Raw genomic sequence first — 15,097 nt, 5'->3', positions numbered from 1 at the left:
GAAAAAGGAAAAAACACAAGTAGTTTATTTCCAGGTAGTTAAGCGAAAGGATAAATATAACATAATACGGGACCTCTAACATTTATACAGCTGAATGCGTTTTGTTTTGGAAGGACCGATAGCGACAGCGCCACCTGTTGTCCAGGGAATTAAACCAAAGTCAGTGACATCAGGTCGTTTCGTGGCGGCTCCTGCGTCTTTAATTGTCTCGGTTGGTGTTTGCGCACAAATGACATGACGTCGTTGTGTGTTGTCGACCATTCCAGTGGTCACGTGCTGGAAACGTCATTGCGTTCCCTCGTGTCAAGTTTAACAAATTTAAAGAACCAAAGTGAGTGAGGAAGAAAACGCCGTTCTTGAAGGTGGGAGGGGGGCACAACGAAGCCCCGCCCAGCCATCAGGTAAACACGCGCCGGCGCGCATCCCTCGCTCTTTTGCACGTGACCTCTTTGGATGTAGGGGACGCGTGCGTGTGTGGAGCGCGCTGAGCAAAAACGGCAACACGTGTGGAGGAATGACGCGCCGGTCCGCGCGGAGCAGCGTCAAACTTCCACTAACTTTTATTTATTTATTTATTTTTTTCCCCCCCGGGGGTCCGAGGAGCCACGTCAATGATGACCGTTGGAGCGGAGTGACTGATTGTATTTCTTTGTTATCGTGATTGTATCTCGGTGCGATGGACGCGTCACTGCGACTGTAGGACACTGCGTCTCTCTTTCTTCTCCTCCGCGTCCCGCCGGACAGACAGACGGACGGACGGACGCGCCATGTCCGGTGAGAACCACCCGGCGGACTCGGACTCTGTCTGCCCCGCAGGCGAGGAGGAGGAGGAGGAGGAGGAGGACCGACCCGCCGAAGATCCCTTCTGCTTCGGCGACGACCTGGAGCTGAACCGCTTCGACGGCTTGCCCTTCTCCTCCCGCTACTACCAGCTGCTGAGGGAGCGCACGAGCCTGCCGGTGTGGAGGGCCAGGGGCCAGTTCGAGGCGGCCCTGGCCCACAACCAGCTGCTCATAGTGTCCGGGACGGCCAAGACCGGCAGGAGCACACAGGTGAGGACTTTGAAATTGGGGGGGGGTTTGAGATCTTCACACATATTATTTGTTCAGGACTCATCAGCTTTGCCCTACTGAATCTGTCCCGGTGATTTGTGTATCTGCTCTCCACTTCCCCTCCCAGCATCCACACATTATAACTCTGTAACTGTGTGTGTGTGTGTGTGTGTGTGTGTGTGTGCGTGTGCGTGTGCGTGAGAGAGAGGACTGCCCAGCTCAGCAGAATGCACTTGTTGGACACTGCTGTCCACACTGGTGCCTGTCACACCATCCGGCTTGCTTCACAAAAGCAGTAGTGACCCTGTTGGGGGAACACCCTCCCTCCCCCACCTCCCCACTCCCAACACCCTCCTCCTCCTCCTCCTCCTCCTCCCGCTTGCTAAGCCCTGATCCGCTGGAGCCGCTTGCTGCTGCCAAAGCAAATTTTGCACGATGAGAGATAATACTGTTGGATATCTCTGGTCACTGGCTGTTTGCACCATGTGTTACTAACATAAAGGGAAAAAAATAATAATAATAAAAAAAAAAATATATATATATATATATATAAAGTAGCACTGCATTTATTTTATTGAAAAATTGAAATCATAGTTATATTCACTATCATTTTTTTTTAATTTTTTTTTTACACATGAATCGACTTGATAGACACACCTGTTGTTTGGTCCTGTTTAGGACCATATGGTGTTGGTTGCCTGGCTGACACCCTCTAGGTGCAGTGGCCAGCGAACATCCTAAATAACATCCAAAGACGTCTCAAAGCGCTTTGTACAATCAGGGAAAAAGGAACCAACTGGGCCCCCAGAGCAAGCGAAATGCGACAGTGGCCCGGAAAAACTCCCCTGTGGGAAGAAACCTAGAGCAGGTCCAGACTCCAGAGGGCCGTCATCTGCCTACGACTTGGGATATTTGTGGCCCAGCATGTCCCAAGATGCATTGCGGCCTGGCGTGTTTGGGTCTGGCAGAGCCTGTGGTCCAGCAGGTCCTCCCAAGGCTGCAGACCCTGAACTGTAAAAGCAGGTTGTGTTTGGAATGTTAGGGGGAACCAAAAAGACCACAGAGGAAGTTGTGGGAGGAAATATTTTTGAAATGATCATTTAAAGGTGGCAAAAAGGACATGGTGACACTTTTGTTTTGTTTTTGGCCCTCCAGATCCCCCAGTGGTGCGCAGAGTTCTGCCTCTCGGCCCAGTACCGGCACGGGATGGTGGTGTGCACGCAGACCAGCAGGCGGCAGGCGGTGGACCTGGCCCTGCGCGTGGCCGACGAGATGGACGTGAACATCGGCCACGAGGTGGGCTACTCCATCCCGCTGGAGGCCTGCTGCTCCTCGGACACCGTCCTCAGGTTGGTGGGACCGGCTGCAGGGTCCAGGCACACAAACACGCGCATAAGTGGATTAGACTTTAAATAGTCAAGGGACATTTTTCTCTCAGCCACAGCGACAAAAAGCCATCTGGGCATTTCACTTTTTCAGAGCCGACAGCAGATTGAGCTTCTGCTGTGAAGTCACAGTCACATAACGTGTTCTGTGATTTCACTAATGGATAGAACAACAGCAGGAGGAATTTTTAAAAAGTCACCTGGAGTCAAAGGTTGAGGATCTTTGTGTCTTTTCTTTAATAGTGCTCCATTAAACTCATTGTTTAACATTTTATTCCCAATAGTGTTTCATGATTTCTCAGTTCTCAGTCTTATTAAAAGGACTTGTGTTTACTGAGGACTCAGTTGTGTAGCAGGTTCCTGTGTGATATTGCCGATGGGGGAAGTCAGTGTTTGTCTTTCCAAGCAGCGCCTTCTCGCTGCTGCTGCTGCTGCTGCTGCTGCTGCCGCTGCCGTTGCTTGTCATATGACTTAATTTGCACTCCGATCTTGTGATTCCGATGTTCTTGTTGATACACTGTCAGTAGGTTCAAGTGAGGTGGAAAATTGCATTCCTCTACAGGGGACGGCTGAGCTCCATTTTCGCTGCCAGGAGCATTTCTCTATTTTTCTTTATACATCTTGTTGATGTTATTCTGGGGGTGGGTGGCAGGTGCAATTCAGTCAATATGTTTTGTTTTGTTTTGTTTTATTTGATGAAAAATAAAGCAGCACATGCATTCGCCTTATTTGCACTGGGTGAGAGAGTCAGTCGGTGAAGCAATGTCAAATAAATGGGGGCGGGGCTAAGCTAGCAGGTGTGTGAGAGAGGTCAGAGGCCAATAAGCAAATTCTGTTTAATATTTGGGGAGGCGGGGCCAGGATGGCTAGAAAGGCTTCTTCTTTTTTGTTTTTTTCTTTTATTGTTCCCCTTTTCCTTTTTTCCTTTTTTCTCGTGTTTACCTTTTTTTCCTCTGTTACTTTTTTCATCACGATAAGATAAAAAAAAAAAAACAACAACCCACACACACACCCACCGATGACAGACTTCCTCCTTGAGGCCGGTTTTACAGAGAACGCGGTCGGTGTGTCTCCCAGGTACTGCACTGACGACATGCTGCTGAGGGAGATGATGTCCGACCCCTTCCTGGAGCACTACGGCGTGGTGGTCATCGACCAGGCCCACCACAGGACGGTCAGCACCGACGTCCTGCTGGGCCTCCTCAGGGACATCCTGCTGCAGAGGCCCGAGCTGCGGGTGGTGCTCCTCACCGTGGGCCCCATGGCCGACAGGCTGCTGAAGCACTACGGCCGCGTCCCCCTCATCAGCCTGGAGTCCACGTCTGCTGCCCAGGTGGTGCGCAGCAGCAGCAGCAGCAGCAGCAGCAGCAGCAGCAGCAGCGGCAGCAGCAGCAGCAGCAGCGGCAGCAGCGGCAGCAGCAGTAGTGGCGGCGGCGGCAGCAAGGACTACTTCTACGCGGCGTTGAGGCTGGTTCTGGAGATCCACCGGACCAGAGAGGAAGGAGACGTGGCCGTGTTCCTGGCCTCGGCCGAGGTGAGAGCTGCAGAGCATTTAGTTTGGAACCCGGAGCTGAGAGGAGGGTGGAAGGCTTCACTGGTGTCTGTCTGTCTGTCTGTCTGTCTGCCTGCCTGCCTGCAGGAGGTCCAGTGCGCCCACAGCATCCTCAAGAAAGAAGGGACCAGACTGGGAGCGGAGCAGGGACCGCTGGTGCCCGTGGCCTTGTGTCCTGCCCAGGGAGGAGCTTCACACTCGGAGCAGCCGGCCTCCCACGGCTCCAGGACGGTGTTCCTCTCCACCCGCCAGGCTGAAGACGTGTGCTGGCCGGCAGACAGCGTCTACTTTGTCATCGACGCAGGAGTCCAGAAGGAAAAGGTCAACTCGGACCCTTAAACATTAGTGATGAGTTGGTGAAATAAAGCTCTGATTTTTCCCAGATCAGATGCCGAGTGAAACGGCAGATTGAAAATATTTTTGTTCTGTTGGAAGCTTTCTAGGAGGGGCGGGGCTCTGAGCTCTCATTGGCCGACTCAAAGGCTTTGCTGAGTCATATTTGCCCATGTATCGTGTTTTTTTTTTTTTTACCTGTTCCATCGAGCCAGAAGAGAAAATTGAAGAGAAGGAAAAATAAAATCTCAAAATTTCAACCAAGGCTTTATTTCACCAGGACAATACAGTGCCTGATTTTTTTTAAAACTTCACATTTCTGTGGAAAGTTGCCCAAACGAGCATGATATCTGTCCAGCTGCATCACATGCCGATTTTACATAAGTCGCACGAGACACAAACGTGTGTTTGGACTCTGCAGGTGTACAACCCCAGAATCCGAGCCCACTCGGTGGCGCTCCGACCCGTCAGTCAGTGCCAGGCAGAGCAGCGCAGGCAGCTGGCCCGACCAGCCGGTACGTTCCGCCTCCCACCGGATCCGCTGGGTTTTTGTTTTCGACGTCATCGACTGAGTTGTGCGCTGTCGTTGTGTTTGTCTTTTTTTTTTTTTCATCCAGGCAAGTGTTTCCGCCTGTACCCAGAAGACGAGCGGCTGCCTGCAGAGAACCGGCCGCTGATCCTGGAGTCCAACATCACGCCCACCGTCCTCTTCCTGAAGAGGCTGGAGATCGCCGGCCTGGCGCAGTGCGACTTCATGGACCGGCCTGGTGAGTGTGGGGACAGAGGGGGGGGGGGGGGCGATACTGGGCGATACCGATACTTTTTACTTGAAATGTCACGATCATTGAATGTTTTTGAGATTTTCCCGTTTAGTTAGTTGATAATTAACATAGTAAAAACAGTCAGCAAAGATTTTTGACAAGTACACATTTTTTTAAATGAAATAACTATAACGACAATAAAACACAACAAGATAGTCACCAGTGCAAAATAACAAAAAAAAAACAATAACAATGTAACCAAATATAAAGTTGTCAATCATGCAACAAAAACCACCTTCTATTACACGCAGGTGAAAAATAAAGACAGGTTGTAGGTCTCTCTCACACACACACACACATACACACACACACACACACACACACACACACACACACACACACACACACCCAAACACAGAAAATGCAAGAAAGGTATCGACCTCATCAGACAGAGTATCGATCTGATACCAATACCACCTTGGTATCGATACTATTGATATCTCCATGGACTGGCCCAGCTCTGCTGATGAGCCTCACCAGAACTGGCGCTGTGACCCCCCCCCCCCCATCACATCGCTGGTTCCCACAGATGCCGTTAGTCTCCAAGCCAAACACAACCAGAGAGGTGACTGCAGGAGGTGTGTGTGTGTGTGTGTGTGTGTGTGTGTGTGTGTGTGTGTGTGTGTGTGTGTGTGTGTGTGTGTGTGTGTGTGTGTGTGTGTGTGTGTGTGTGTGTGCGTGTCATCCTGGCAGGAGGAAGTTGCCTATGAATGTGCAGAGTGAAGCTGTTTGCGGCCGCTCAGCCGTGACTGAGCCGAGCCGACAGCGGCCGGCCACTGTCTATTGTCCGAGCCCCGGGACGACCTGCCCAGACGAGGAGGGTGGGGGGGGGGCTCGTTAGCGATTACACAACGCGTCTCCACCTCGTTAAAACTCGCACAATGAAGCGGGAGCGCGGGCCAAATATTCGGCAGCTCCTCCGCAGTCCTGCTCACATTTGGCAGAGAAGCCACTTGACCTCGTTTTCGTTCGGAGAATTCTGGTCGCCCGCAAAATAGTTTCTCAGGGGCGAAAAATGTAATAAATTGTGTCCTGGAAGCCACAAATTTGCCATTCTGTGACGTTTAAATATATCGTTTTGGTGGTTTTATATAGATCAGGACACCTGGGGCGTCTGTCAGCCAAACCCTGATCATGCGAGGAGTTTGTAGCTATTTACGCTTGTTTTCTTTTGTCGACCTCCACGGTGCAGATCCGGAGGGTCTCATGCAGGCGCTGGAGGAGCTGGATTACCTGGCAGCGCTGGACGACGACGGCAACCTGTCCGAGATCGGCATCATCATGTCGGAGATCCCCCTGGAGCCTCAGATGGCCAAGGCTCTGCTGGCGTCCTGCGAGTTCGACTGCGTCAGCGAGATGCTGACCGTCGCCGCCATGTTGTCTGGTGCGTTCAGGTTTTTTGGGGGGTTTTCGGCTCCATTCCAACAGCTGATCTTTAGACGGGCCTGGTTGTTGGAGGAGCTCCAGTAGACTCCACACACTGAACCCCAGGTTCTTCCTTGTGTCCCTCAGCGCCCAGCTGCTTCCTGGAGCCGCCCGCCGGGTCGAGCCGTGAGGCGGCCCAGTGCCACCGCAGGTTCCGCCACCCAGAGGGCGACCACTTCACCCTGGTCAACATCTACAACGCCTTCAGACAGAGCCGGCGGCAGCAATGTGAGTCACAGGTGAAGGGAGCGTCCTCACCGGTGGCCTTTCCAGCCATCCTGCCCCCCCCCCCTGGACAAATAGTAAACAGAACTTGCATATACGTAGTAGGTAAACATAAAATAAAATCTGCTCTGATACACATTCCTCATGCTATTGCAGCACTACAGTACATTATGTGTTTGTCTACATACCCTCCTGCTCCTCGGTGGGTGCCTGTTTCTTCAGACGAGGGAAGGGAACCCCGAGTTCAGCAACTGTAGCATAAACGGCCTCTTGTCAGGACAAAATATTTTCAATTAATTGCATTAAAGATGAATTGATTGCACTAAAACTGCACTGAAACTAAATTAGAATTTTAATGTCCATAATAAAATCGACTCTGTTGAGTAATAATCTCTGTCCTGTCGGTGAACTTTCCTGAAATAAGAGAAAATAAGAGAAGTCCATCCTTTCACAAAGAGGTGCAAGGAAGGACAGATAGTTCAGTGGCCCGCTGTGATGTCACAGAGGGCACTGACAGATCTGTGCTCTTGCTATTTCTGCACCTTGAGACCGCCATGTTTTTTGTCCGCCTCCAACCATGTAGAAGGAAGGGAGGCTGTAAACACGGGGCTAAATGATGTTTTCCTGTGATCAGATGAGGTTTGCTCAAGTCAACAAGTCTTATGAGATTTTACTGTATTTTGGTCTGTTTAAATAAATAAAGTAAAATTAAGTGTAAAGCAAAAAAAAAAAGAAGATGTATTTGCATTAATATCATGTGAAAGATAATAATTACACAACCCTGGAATTTAAATCTTTGCTGCAATTCATTTGATCCATGCAGTTTAGTGAAGAATTCAAACTAAATTTCCAGAAATTGTGGTTCCAGTGTCCGACACCTCTGGACGTCTTTCTCCGACCAACGGTCTTGTTCCGTCTTTTTACCTTCAGACGCCGCCAGCGCAGAAAAGTGGTGCCAGGATAACTTCCTGTCGTTTTCCGCGCTGAAGACGGCCGAAGCCGTCCGCTCGGAGTTGACCGACACTCTGAACAGGATCGAGCTCCCCATCTCCGAGCCCTCCTTCGGCACCAGGACCAACAGCCTCAACCTGAAGAGAGCTCTGCTGGCTGGCTTCTTCATGCAGGTAGGTGGAGGCGACCGCGGAATCCAGCCCCGGCACAACTGAACTACATGGCAGCGTCTCCTCTCGGCCCGGCAGATCGCCCGGGACGTGGACGGAGCCGGAAACTACCTGATCCTGGCGCACAAACACGTGGCCCACCTGCACCCCGAGTCCGGCTACGGAGCCCCGTCGCACAAGCTGGGGCTGCCCGAGTGGGTGGTCTTCCACGACTACACCTTCTCAGAGAACAACTGCATGAGGACCGTGTCGGAAATTTCCCCTCAAGTGTAAGTCAAACACACACAGATGTGGTCTCAGGAAATAACGTATTTGTTTTGAACCTAAAACTGGATCATTTGGTCCAATTGTAACCGTTTTAACGCATCCAGTGAGTAACTACCACCCCCACCACACACACACACTTTTTTCATCTTTTGTGTATTTCAGGTTTATCCAGATGGCACCGCTCTACTTCTTCTACAACCTGCCCCCTAGCGAGAGCAAAGAGGTACTGCAGGGCATGTTGGACCCCAATCGATCCAAAAAATGTAAAGAGAAAAAAACAAAGCAAAAAGGCGGCGAGAGCGGCTGCGCAGTGGTGGCGCCGCAGACCTACGACAGGTGTGTGGTTCAGTGAGCAGCGGCTGCAGACTCTTTCGCAGGTTGGAAACGTTTTTTTCACCACTGGCTGAAACTGAACAATTGAGCAGCATCTTTTCGCCAGTCTCGTCCTGCAACCCAAGCACGAGCTCTTCTCACCTCCAACCTTGACATTTTTTACATGTTAAGAGGCTGCAGGTCAACAACAGAACGGCTTTGTGCTGCAGGAAACGTCAAAATCTGCGACCTCCTGATTGCAGGCAGTCATGTGACACCTTGCAGTTCTCGTGCCGGCTGCGGCGAGAACATTCGTCAGTCCCTCAACGCTATGAATGCCGTCATGTCCTTCTCATCTCTGGTTACTGTGCACGTAAAGGTTTGCAGGCTGAGACGACACAAAGGCACTGAGATGCCTCCAAATGAAGACAGGAAGTTGTTCAAAACGCGGGAGGGTGGAAACTTGAGTGTTTATTATAAATCAGACGAGAGCAGAGAAGTCCAGAAATGCATAATTGGAAAATTCTTTATATTGCGACACCGTTCTGTATGTAAACAATCAAGGTACAAAGAAAATTAGATTTAAATTTAAATTTTTTAGCAAACTATTTCTCGGAGGAATCAGGTGAAATTGTTGAACTGATGACTTTCCTGCTGACTCGTCTCCATGATCGCCACAGTTACACTGGGGGTTACACTGCATTTCTGTTCATGTTCGTGTGACAGAACCCATCGACGGACAGCTCGGCAGCGTTGACAGAGTAATCAATCTGGAAATTTGTCTAAACTCCAACTGTAATATTAAAAATAATAAAGTGTAATAAACTTCAGGTGTCCAACACTGCTTCTAAATAATAAGGAGCCTCCTGCAGTCTAGTAGCAAGTGACATCCTCAGAGAGCCTCAGTGTGTGTGTGTGTGTGTGTGTGTGTGTATATATACAGGAGTCTTGTGTTCACACAGTCAGGTTCTCCTTGAGTTTGTCCATGACGACAGGCATCCTGTCCGCTGGTATCAGCATCACTGTCCTGTACGGCTTCATGGGGGCGTCGTCGTACGACCACCTGCCGCTCAGACAGGAGTCCGCCTCCTCCTGGACCGAGTAGTGGAACTTGATGACGGCTTGCTGTGAGGAGGAGGAGAGCGTGGCGACGTTCAAATATTGCAGGAAGACAAACGAGGTCATATTTATTCTTGGCAAGCAGGAGAAATAAGCAACAGTGGTGTGGTGTTGTTGCTCCGAACTTGATCTCACCTCGTAGAAGAACTCCTCCTCTGCGTTGATGAACAGGTATTCCTCTTTGGGCGCTCCTCCTCTGGCTGGAATACTCTTGCTGGCCTCTTTGCACGTCTTGCTGATCATCAGACAGTAGTGACACCTGCCGCTGGGCTTGTTCGTCCTCTGAGCTTCGGCCATCTCATCCCTGGAGGACAGAGTTTTAAAAAAAAGTTGTTGTTTTTTTAAGGCTGTCAAACGATTATTTTTTTTGAAATGGAGATTAATATCTGACTTTCCAAAGTTAACAAAAAAAAAAAAAATCACAATTTGATTTGCATGTTTAAAATTCTGCAGTTTTTGAATTTTTTAATCCATATTTTTTAAAAGCAATTCTTACCGGACTTGGACCAAGAACTAAATACTGGTGAATTAAAGGGATAAAAGGCTGGCGTTTAAATAAATTAGTGCGTTATACCTTGTATTTAATCTCACTGCGATTAATGCTGACAGGCCTGGTGTCTTCAGTTCCTCTTTGCGGTGCACACGGCTCATACTGAGCTTAAATCTGTTCTGCACTTTGTGTTTGTTGCGATGCGTCTTTGTGATCTTTGTCATTTTAACTTGCATTCCTTCTTGCTCTCGCTCTTTTTTTTTTTAAACTTCTTTACATCCATTTTATTTATGCACTGCTTAGGGGCTGCTGCAATTTCATCCCATTTGCACCCATCTATGTTTAATGACAGAAAAGACTCTGCTCACACAGTTGGAGGAGAGAACTTCCCTACAAAGACGCCATCAAGTGATGGCTCAGTTTTCAGCACAGCAAACCTAAAAGAAGGAGCAGTTACTCACTGGAGGTGCTTGTGCAGCGGCAGGGCGATCTGCGGCGGCACGTTGACGAAGCGCTCGCTCAGCAGCAGCCCCACAGGCTTGCTGGTGTCGCCCAGGATCTTCTCCAGCTGCTCCGTCACGCTGGGCGCCGCGCTCTTCTCGCAGCGATCCAAGAGGAGCTCCTTCACCTCCTCCACGCACTGCACATCCTGTCGACAAGTCAGCCGCCAGTTCAGTGACGGGACACTGGTATGGAGTACGTACACGAAAGTACGTGCGACGATTGAGGAAAAAAAAACAACGACTTGACAGCATTTGTGATCATTGCTTAAGATGCTGCACGCACACCCTGCAAACTGTTGGTCCAGGTCAAAGCAGCTGTGGTGTGGGAGGAAAAAGGCTTCAACGCCAGTGTTTTGTTTGCAAAACCATGGAATAAACTAAAAGGCCAACCAGGCATGTGTCACTTTTGTGCGACTTCCCGTTTTCTGTTGCGTTGCGACTTTTCTGATGTCAGTTGTTGTTGTTGTTGTTGATGTTGTTGTTGTTGTCGTCAGGCTGATATTTTTCTTGTGAACGTGTTCCGTTCACAAGCATTGCCAGGCCCAGGGTGACAGTTTCTAGATTTCCAGCAGTCTGTTCTCTCTTTGCAAGTTGTTTTTATTGTGGACTAAGTTACCTTCCTCTCCGTGAGGTTGAGCATTGTGATGAAGCCAAACACCTCGTCGGGGTCGTCGTCATCACTGTCTTCCGGCACCTCAGCTTGCTGAAAGGACATCAAAGAGACGCGTGGGTAGGAAACGCGCTCCCAACAGCACAGCTCAACGCACCGAAGAAGAGCTCACCTTGATGACGCTGCCGACGTGATTCTGCTGGATGATGATTTCCGCCATCTCTGACGTGTTGACGTGGGCCTTTAAAAATACCTGTTTCCAAAAGGGGACGTACGTGACGTCAGATGGGGCGCGCGCGTGTGAGTGATCAACAATGGCGTTCGGTGCCGAACCTGTTGCAGGAGTTTCTTGATGCCGTTGAAGTCGTTGTCAGAAATAGTGTGAGCCTCGAAGTCCACGACCACTTCCTGAGTGTGAAGCAAAGCACGGCGCGGTTAGAGACCAAATCGCTTTACTTTTTAATGAATGAAGTTTTGATGGCTGGTGGTTATTCTCATTCAAGGTATACATAGGGATATACACAAGCGGCGTACACCAGCATGGTCTTGACGTAAAAAGTTAATGTTTCGTCTCACCGCTTGACACCTATTGAACACTTCTGTCTACCTGGTAGCTGACAGCTGGGTTAGCTTGCTAGCCAGCGAGCTAGCTAGCCGGGCTGACGAGGCCGAGCACGGCATCAACACACACGAACTTCGGTCCTTCACCTCGTTAATTTCCTCCTCCGAATCCTCGCTGTCCTCCTCCCCGGAATCATCCTCCTCTTCCGGATTCTCGTCGGAGCTGTCCTCACTTTCTTTGGGATTTTCACCCAGACCCACTGCTCGCCGTTTAGCCGAGGAAGCCATGCTGCCAATCGTCAACACACGTGTGAGCTGAGTGGGCGGGGCGGGGCGGCGCTTAAAGAGCCACGGCGACGTAAGGAAGGAGGTCGCCATTTTGGCTCAAACGTACACGATTCGACGCTTGTTACAGAGCAACTGTTGGAGCCAAAATGTTGCCGGCCGGAATAGGCTATTTCAGAAACCTGAAGGGGAGCTTAAAATGATATACTCATATATCGAATAATAAAACGACTACTAGACTTTATTCACTTTAACAAACTAATCACTAATGTATCTGTTATTGGGAGAATAAGTGCTTTCTTCGTAAACTGCTTACATTTTATCGATAAACTTACTCCATTCACAGTTAACCTCCCCCTTTAACAGTCTCAAATGTCATGTCGTCACAAAAGGAGAAACCAGAAAGTTGTCAGGCACTACAGTGGAGAAGTATGTTTTGACTCTCGAATCTCAAATCTCGGTCACGTCGACGTTTAACAGGAACAGTGTGCAATAATCGGTCGAAGATTTACGCCGGAAATGAGAATATGTCTGCCGTTGCAGAGCTGTCTGTGAACGGTGGCATTTGGTAGCATGTTGCTAACAAAAATAAAAACAAAGAGGAGCGTTTCCGCTTCGTTCATTGAGCACATGCACATCCGCCCAGTGAACATGCTGATTTAACCTCCTGTGCCCACTCCTCTTATACGGTGCAGTAATCATAACCGCCGTGTTATCAGTGGGACCCATATGACTGCTAATGGGTGGAGGTTAGCTTTGCTTTCACACCCAGTATTTGACAGCAACTGTCAAACAGGAGCGTCACTCACTTTGCTCCTTTTTAGGCTTTAATTCTTTAGTATTTTTATTGGTCCAGGTCTGTGGTAAGATGCACGTACTGCTCCTCAAAGAGCCAAGAGATGGAGACTCCGGACCTGATCCTTACATTAAGGTAAGGGTATTTGCTTTGTTGCCAGTAATGATTCAAAACAAAAAATACTGTCCATCTTGCTTTCACTTCAATTCTCTCGGTTTGACTCCGCAGGAACTGGCATCACACGGACATCAAGCCACCCTAATTCCTGTGCTGTCTTTCAAGTTTGTCTCCTTGAACATGTTAACCGATAAGGTGAATGAAAACTGAGTCTTGAGTGCATTGAAATTGCTTTGTTTCTTATATAATGAAAAACGTAAGAAAATAAAATGTCAATCTCTTCCTCAGCTCTTCCAACCAGATAAACACGGAGGTCTGATATTTACCAGTCCAAGAGCTGTGGAGGCTGTGAGGATGTGCTTGGACTCGGAAGAGAGGAGAGAAGGTGTGTGGGACAGAAATGCACTGGCAGACGTTTGCATTGCTGCACCTGGCACATAGTAACAGCGAAAACTATTAAGTGCCTGTTTATTCTCTCGTCTCAGAGACCCTAAATATTCAAATATGACTCTTGATTGTTCTCAGAGTGGAACAGTTCTGTGAAAGACAAGTGGAACGCCAAGTCCGTGTACGTGGTGGGAAAGGCGACTGCGGCTTTAGGTGCGACACTTTCATCTTCATCCTCCACTATGATACTGTCTTTTTTCAGTCTGCGCCTGTGGTCCTTTTCCATTAGCCCCTACTACATCAGCGCTAATTCCAGCAGAGTGTGTCAGGCACCAGGTGTTTCGGCGACAGACGTGTGTAAAGTCCTTTGGACGGGGGTTGTATGCAAGTGACGGTTTGCTGTGAAACAGTAAAAAAATAAATAAAAGTGGTCTTTAGACGGCGAGTAAGTGCATCACCTTGTGATGTTGTTTCCTTCCTCTGACAATCATAAAAGACTTGCAAGTTTAACTGATGTTGATACCATTTATTTGTGCCTGTAATAATAATATCCTGTGTACAAATATCTTTTTTGTGTGTGAATTTGTTTTTCTCCAGTGCAAAGTTTAGGACTGAACCCGGTGGGTGAAGACACAGGGACAGCGGACGTTCTCTCACGTCTCATCATTGAACGTATGAAATTAGCTGGATTGGAAATAGCAGTTAAATCAAACTGGAAAATAAAGATTCATGACCCTTTTCCAATTCTCATCATAGGGGAGGACACAAATATCCCACCACTCTTTTTCCCCTGTGGCTCCATCAAACGAGAGGTTTTGCCTACAGCTCTAAGGGACAATGGTGAGCATCTCACCCTGTTGTGCCACACAATTAAATCCCATAGTGATTAAAAAAAAAAAACACAGGGTTTTTGGCTAATTAAAAATAATAATAATTGCAATACCTTTATCACTGCGGGGAATCCTTGTCTTTGTTTCCAGGAGTTCCCCTGGAGACTCTGACTGTCTATCAAACCGCGGAACATCCAGATCTGGAGAAAAACCTGGAGAATTATTTTGCTGAGCAGGTAACATTTTTGTCAGTAGTATTTTCTCTCTGAATTTAGTGACCGTATCTCAAGAAAAGACTTGATTGTACACAGGGGCCTCCAGCCAGCGTGGCCTTCTTCAGTCCGTCAGGAGTCAAGTTTTGCCTGCAAGTTGTTCGCAGGTTGGCTGGTGAGCGGCTGCTGCAGATAAAGGTGTGTCTCTCACACTTACAGACTAATACACCAAAAACAAACAAAAAGGACAAATGTGCAGCCATTGGTCAGTCTTGTGCTCTTGTTGACTGTTTGACTTCTGTTCCTCCAGTTTGCAGCCATCGGTCCAACAACGCGAGACGCCATGGCGGCGGAGGGTTTGTGCGTCAGCTGCACTGCAGAGCAGCCGACGGCTGAGCACCTGGCGGCAGCGATAGCCAAGGCCCTGCAGTGACCAGCGGCCGGCCCCCTGGTCTTCGTCCTGCTCCCCCTCCCTTATTTATATAAACAAATATTTGCCAATTTTACCTTTCTGCTCTCCTTGGCAGTTTTATTTGTACATAAGGAAATTTGCACGCAGCTTTTTGTGAAATGTGAATGTTGTGATGATTCTATTTACGTGATGCCGGCTCATGAGAAAGAATGTGGTGTATTTTCTTGGAAATAAACTCAGGTAAATGTGATGATAAGTTGGAGTTGGTTATTTATTTTGTGT

At 48.8% G+C, this 15,097-nt stretch overlaps 3 protein-coding genes across 5 annotated transcripts; 2 read left to right on the top strand and 1 right to left on the bottom strand.

Moving 5' to 3' along the window:
• Nucleotides 1-338: 338 nt before the first annotated feature.
• On the top strand, nucleotides 339-9,323 carry dhx32a (DEAH (Asp-Glu-Ala-His) box polypeptide 32a). Its single transcript, XM_076033438.1, has 11 exons — nucleotides 339-1,052; nucleotides 2,208-2,401; nucleotides 3,515-3,971; nucleotides 4,077-4,310; nucleotides 4,744-4,837; nucleotides 4,940-5,089; nucleotides 6,336-6,527; nucleotides 6,656-6,796; nucleotides 7,724-7,917; nucleotides 7,993-8,183; nucleotides 8,344-9,323. The coding sequence occupies exons 1-11, from the start codon at nucleotides 768-770 to the stop codon at nucleotides 8,531-8,533; spliced, it is 2,322 nt and encodes a 773-aa protein (XP_075889553.1). The 5' UTR covers nucleotides 339-767; the 3' UTR covers nucleotides 8,534-9,323.
• Nucleotides 8,945-12,160, bottom strand: bccip (BRCA2 and CDKN1A interacting protein). Its single transcript, XM_076033440.1, has 7 exons — nucleotides 11,924-12,160; nucleotides 11,549-11,623; nucleotides 11,388-11,468; nucleotides 11,222-11,308; nucleotides 10,564-10,751; nucleotides 9,748-9,916; nucleotides 8,945-9,618 (listed from the first exon to the last, which is right to left on the bottom strand). The coding sequence occupies exons 1-7, from the start codon at nucleotides 12,152-12,154 to the stop codon at nucleotides 9,448-9,450; spliced, it is 1,002 nt and encodes a 333-aa protein (XP_075889555.1). The 5' UTR covers nucleotides 12,155-12,160; the 3' UTR covers nucleotides 8,945-9,447.
• Nucleotides 11,497-15,065, top strand: uros (uroporphyrinogen III synthase). 3 transcript variants are annotated; one of them, XM_076033442.1, is made up of 10 exons: nucleotides 11,497-11,515; nucleotides 12,918-12,992; nucleotides 13,086-13,169; nucleotides 13,263-13,359; nucleotides 13,500-13,574; nucleotides 13,959-14,033; nucleotides 14,118-14,201; nucleotides 14,342-14,427; nucleotides 14,503-14,601; nucleotides 14,714-15,065. In XM_076033442.1, the coding sequence occupies exons 1-10, from the start codon at nucleotides 11,501-11,503 to the stop codon at nucleotides 14,834-14,836; spliced, it is 813 nt and encodes a 270-aa protein (XP_075889557.1). In that variant the 5' UTR covers nucleotides 11,497-11,500; the 3' UTR covers nucleotides 14,837-15,065. The 3 variants fall into 3 exon arrangements, with proteins under 3 accessions (XP_075889557.1, XP_075889556.1, XP_075889558.1); XM_076033441.1 differs by lacking the exon at nucleotides 11,497-11,515 and adding an exon at nucleotides 12,191-12,490; XM_076033443.1 differs by lacking the exon at nucleotides 11,497-11,515 and having other exon boundaries at nucleotides 12,497-12,992.
• Nucleotides 15,066-15,097: the final 32 nt, after the last annotated feature.

This window comes from Nelusetta ayraudi, unplaced genomic scaffold, assembly GCF_046127955.1.
Source record: "Nelusetta ayraudi isolate G7.1 ecotype Tasmania unplaced genomic scaffold, CSIRO-AGI_Nayr_v1 ptg000042l, whole genome shotgun sequence".
Classification (NCBI taxonomy): Eukaryota; Metazoa; Chordata; class Actinopteri; order Tetraodontiformes; family Monacanthidae; genus Nelusetta; species Nelusetta ayraudi.
The sequence above is the reverse complement of the archived record's forward strand: the minus strand, read 5'-3'. Positions and strand labels throughout refer to the sequence as shown.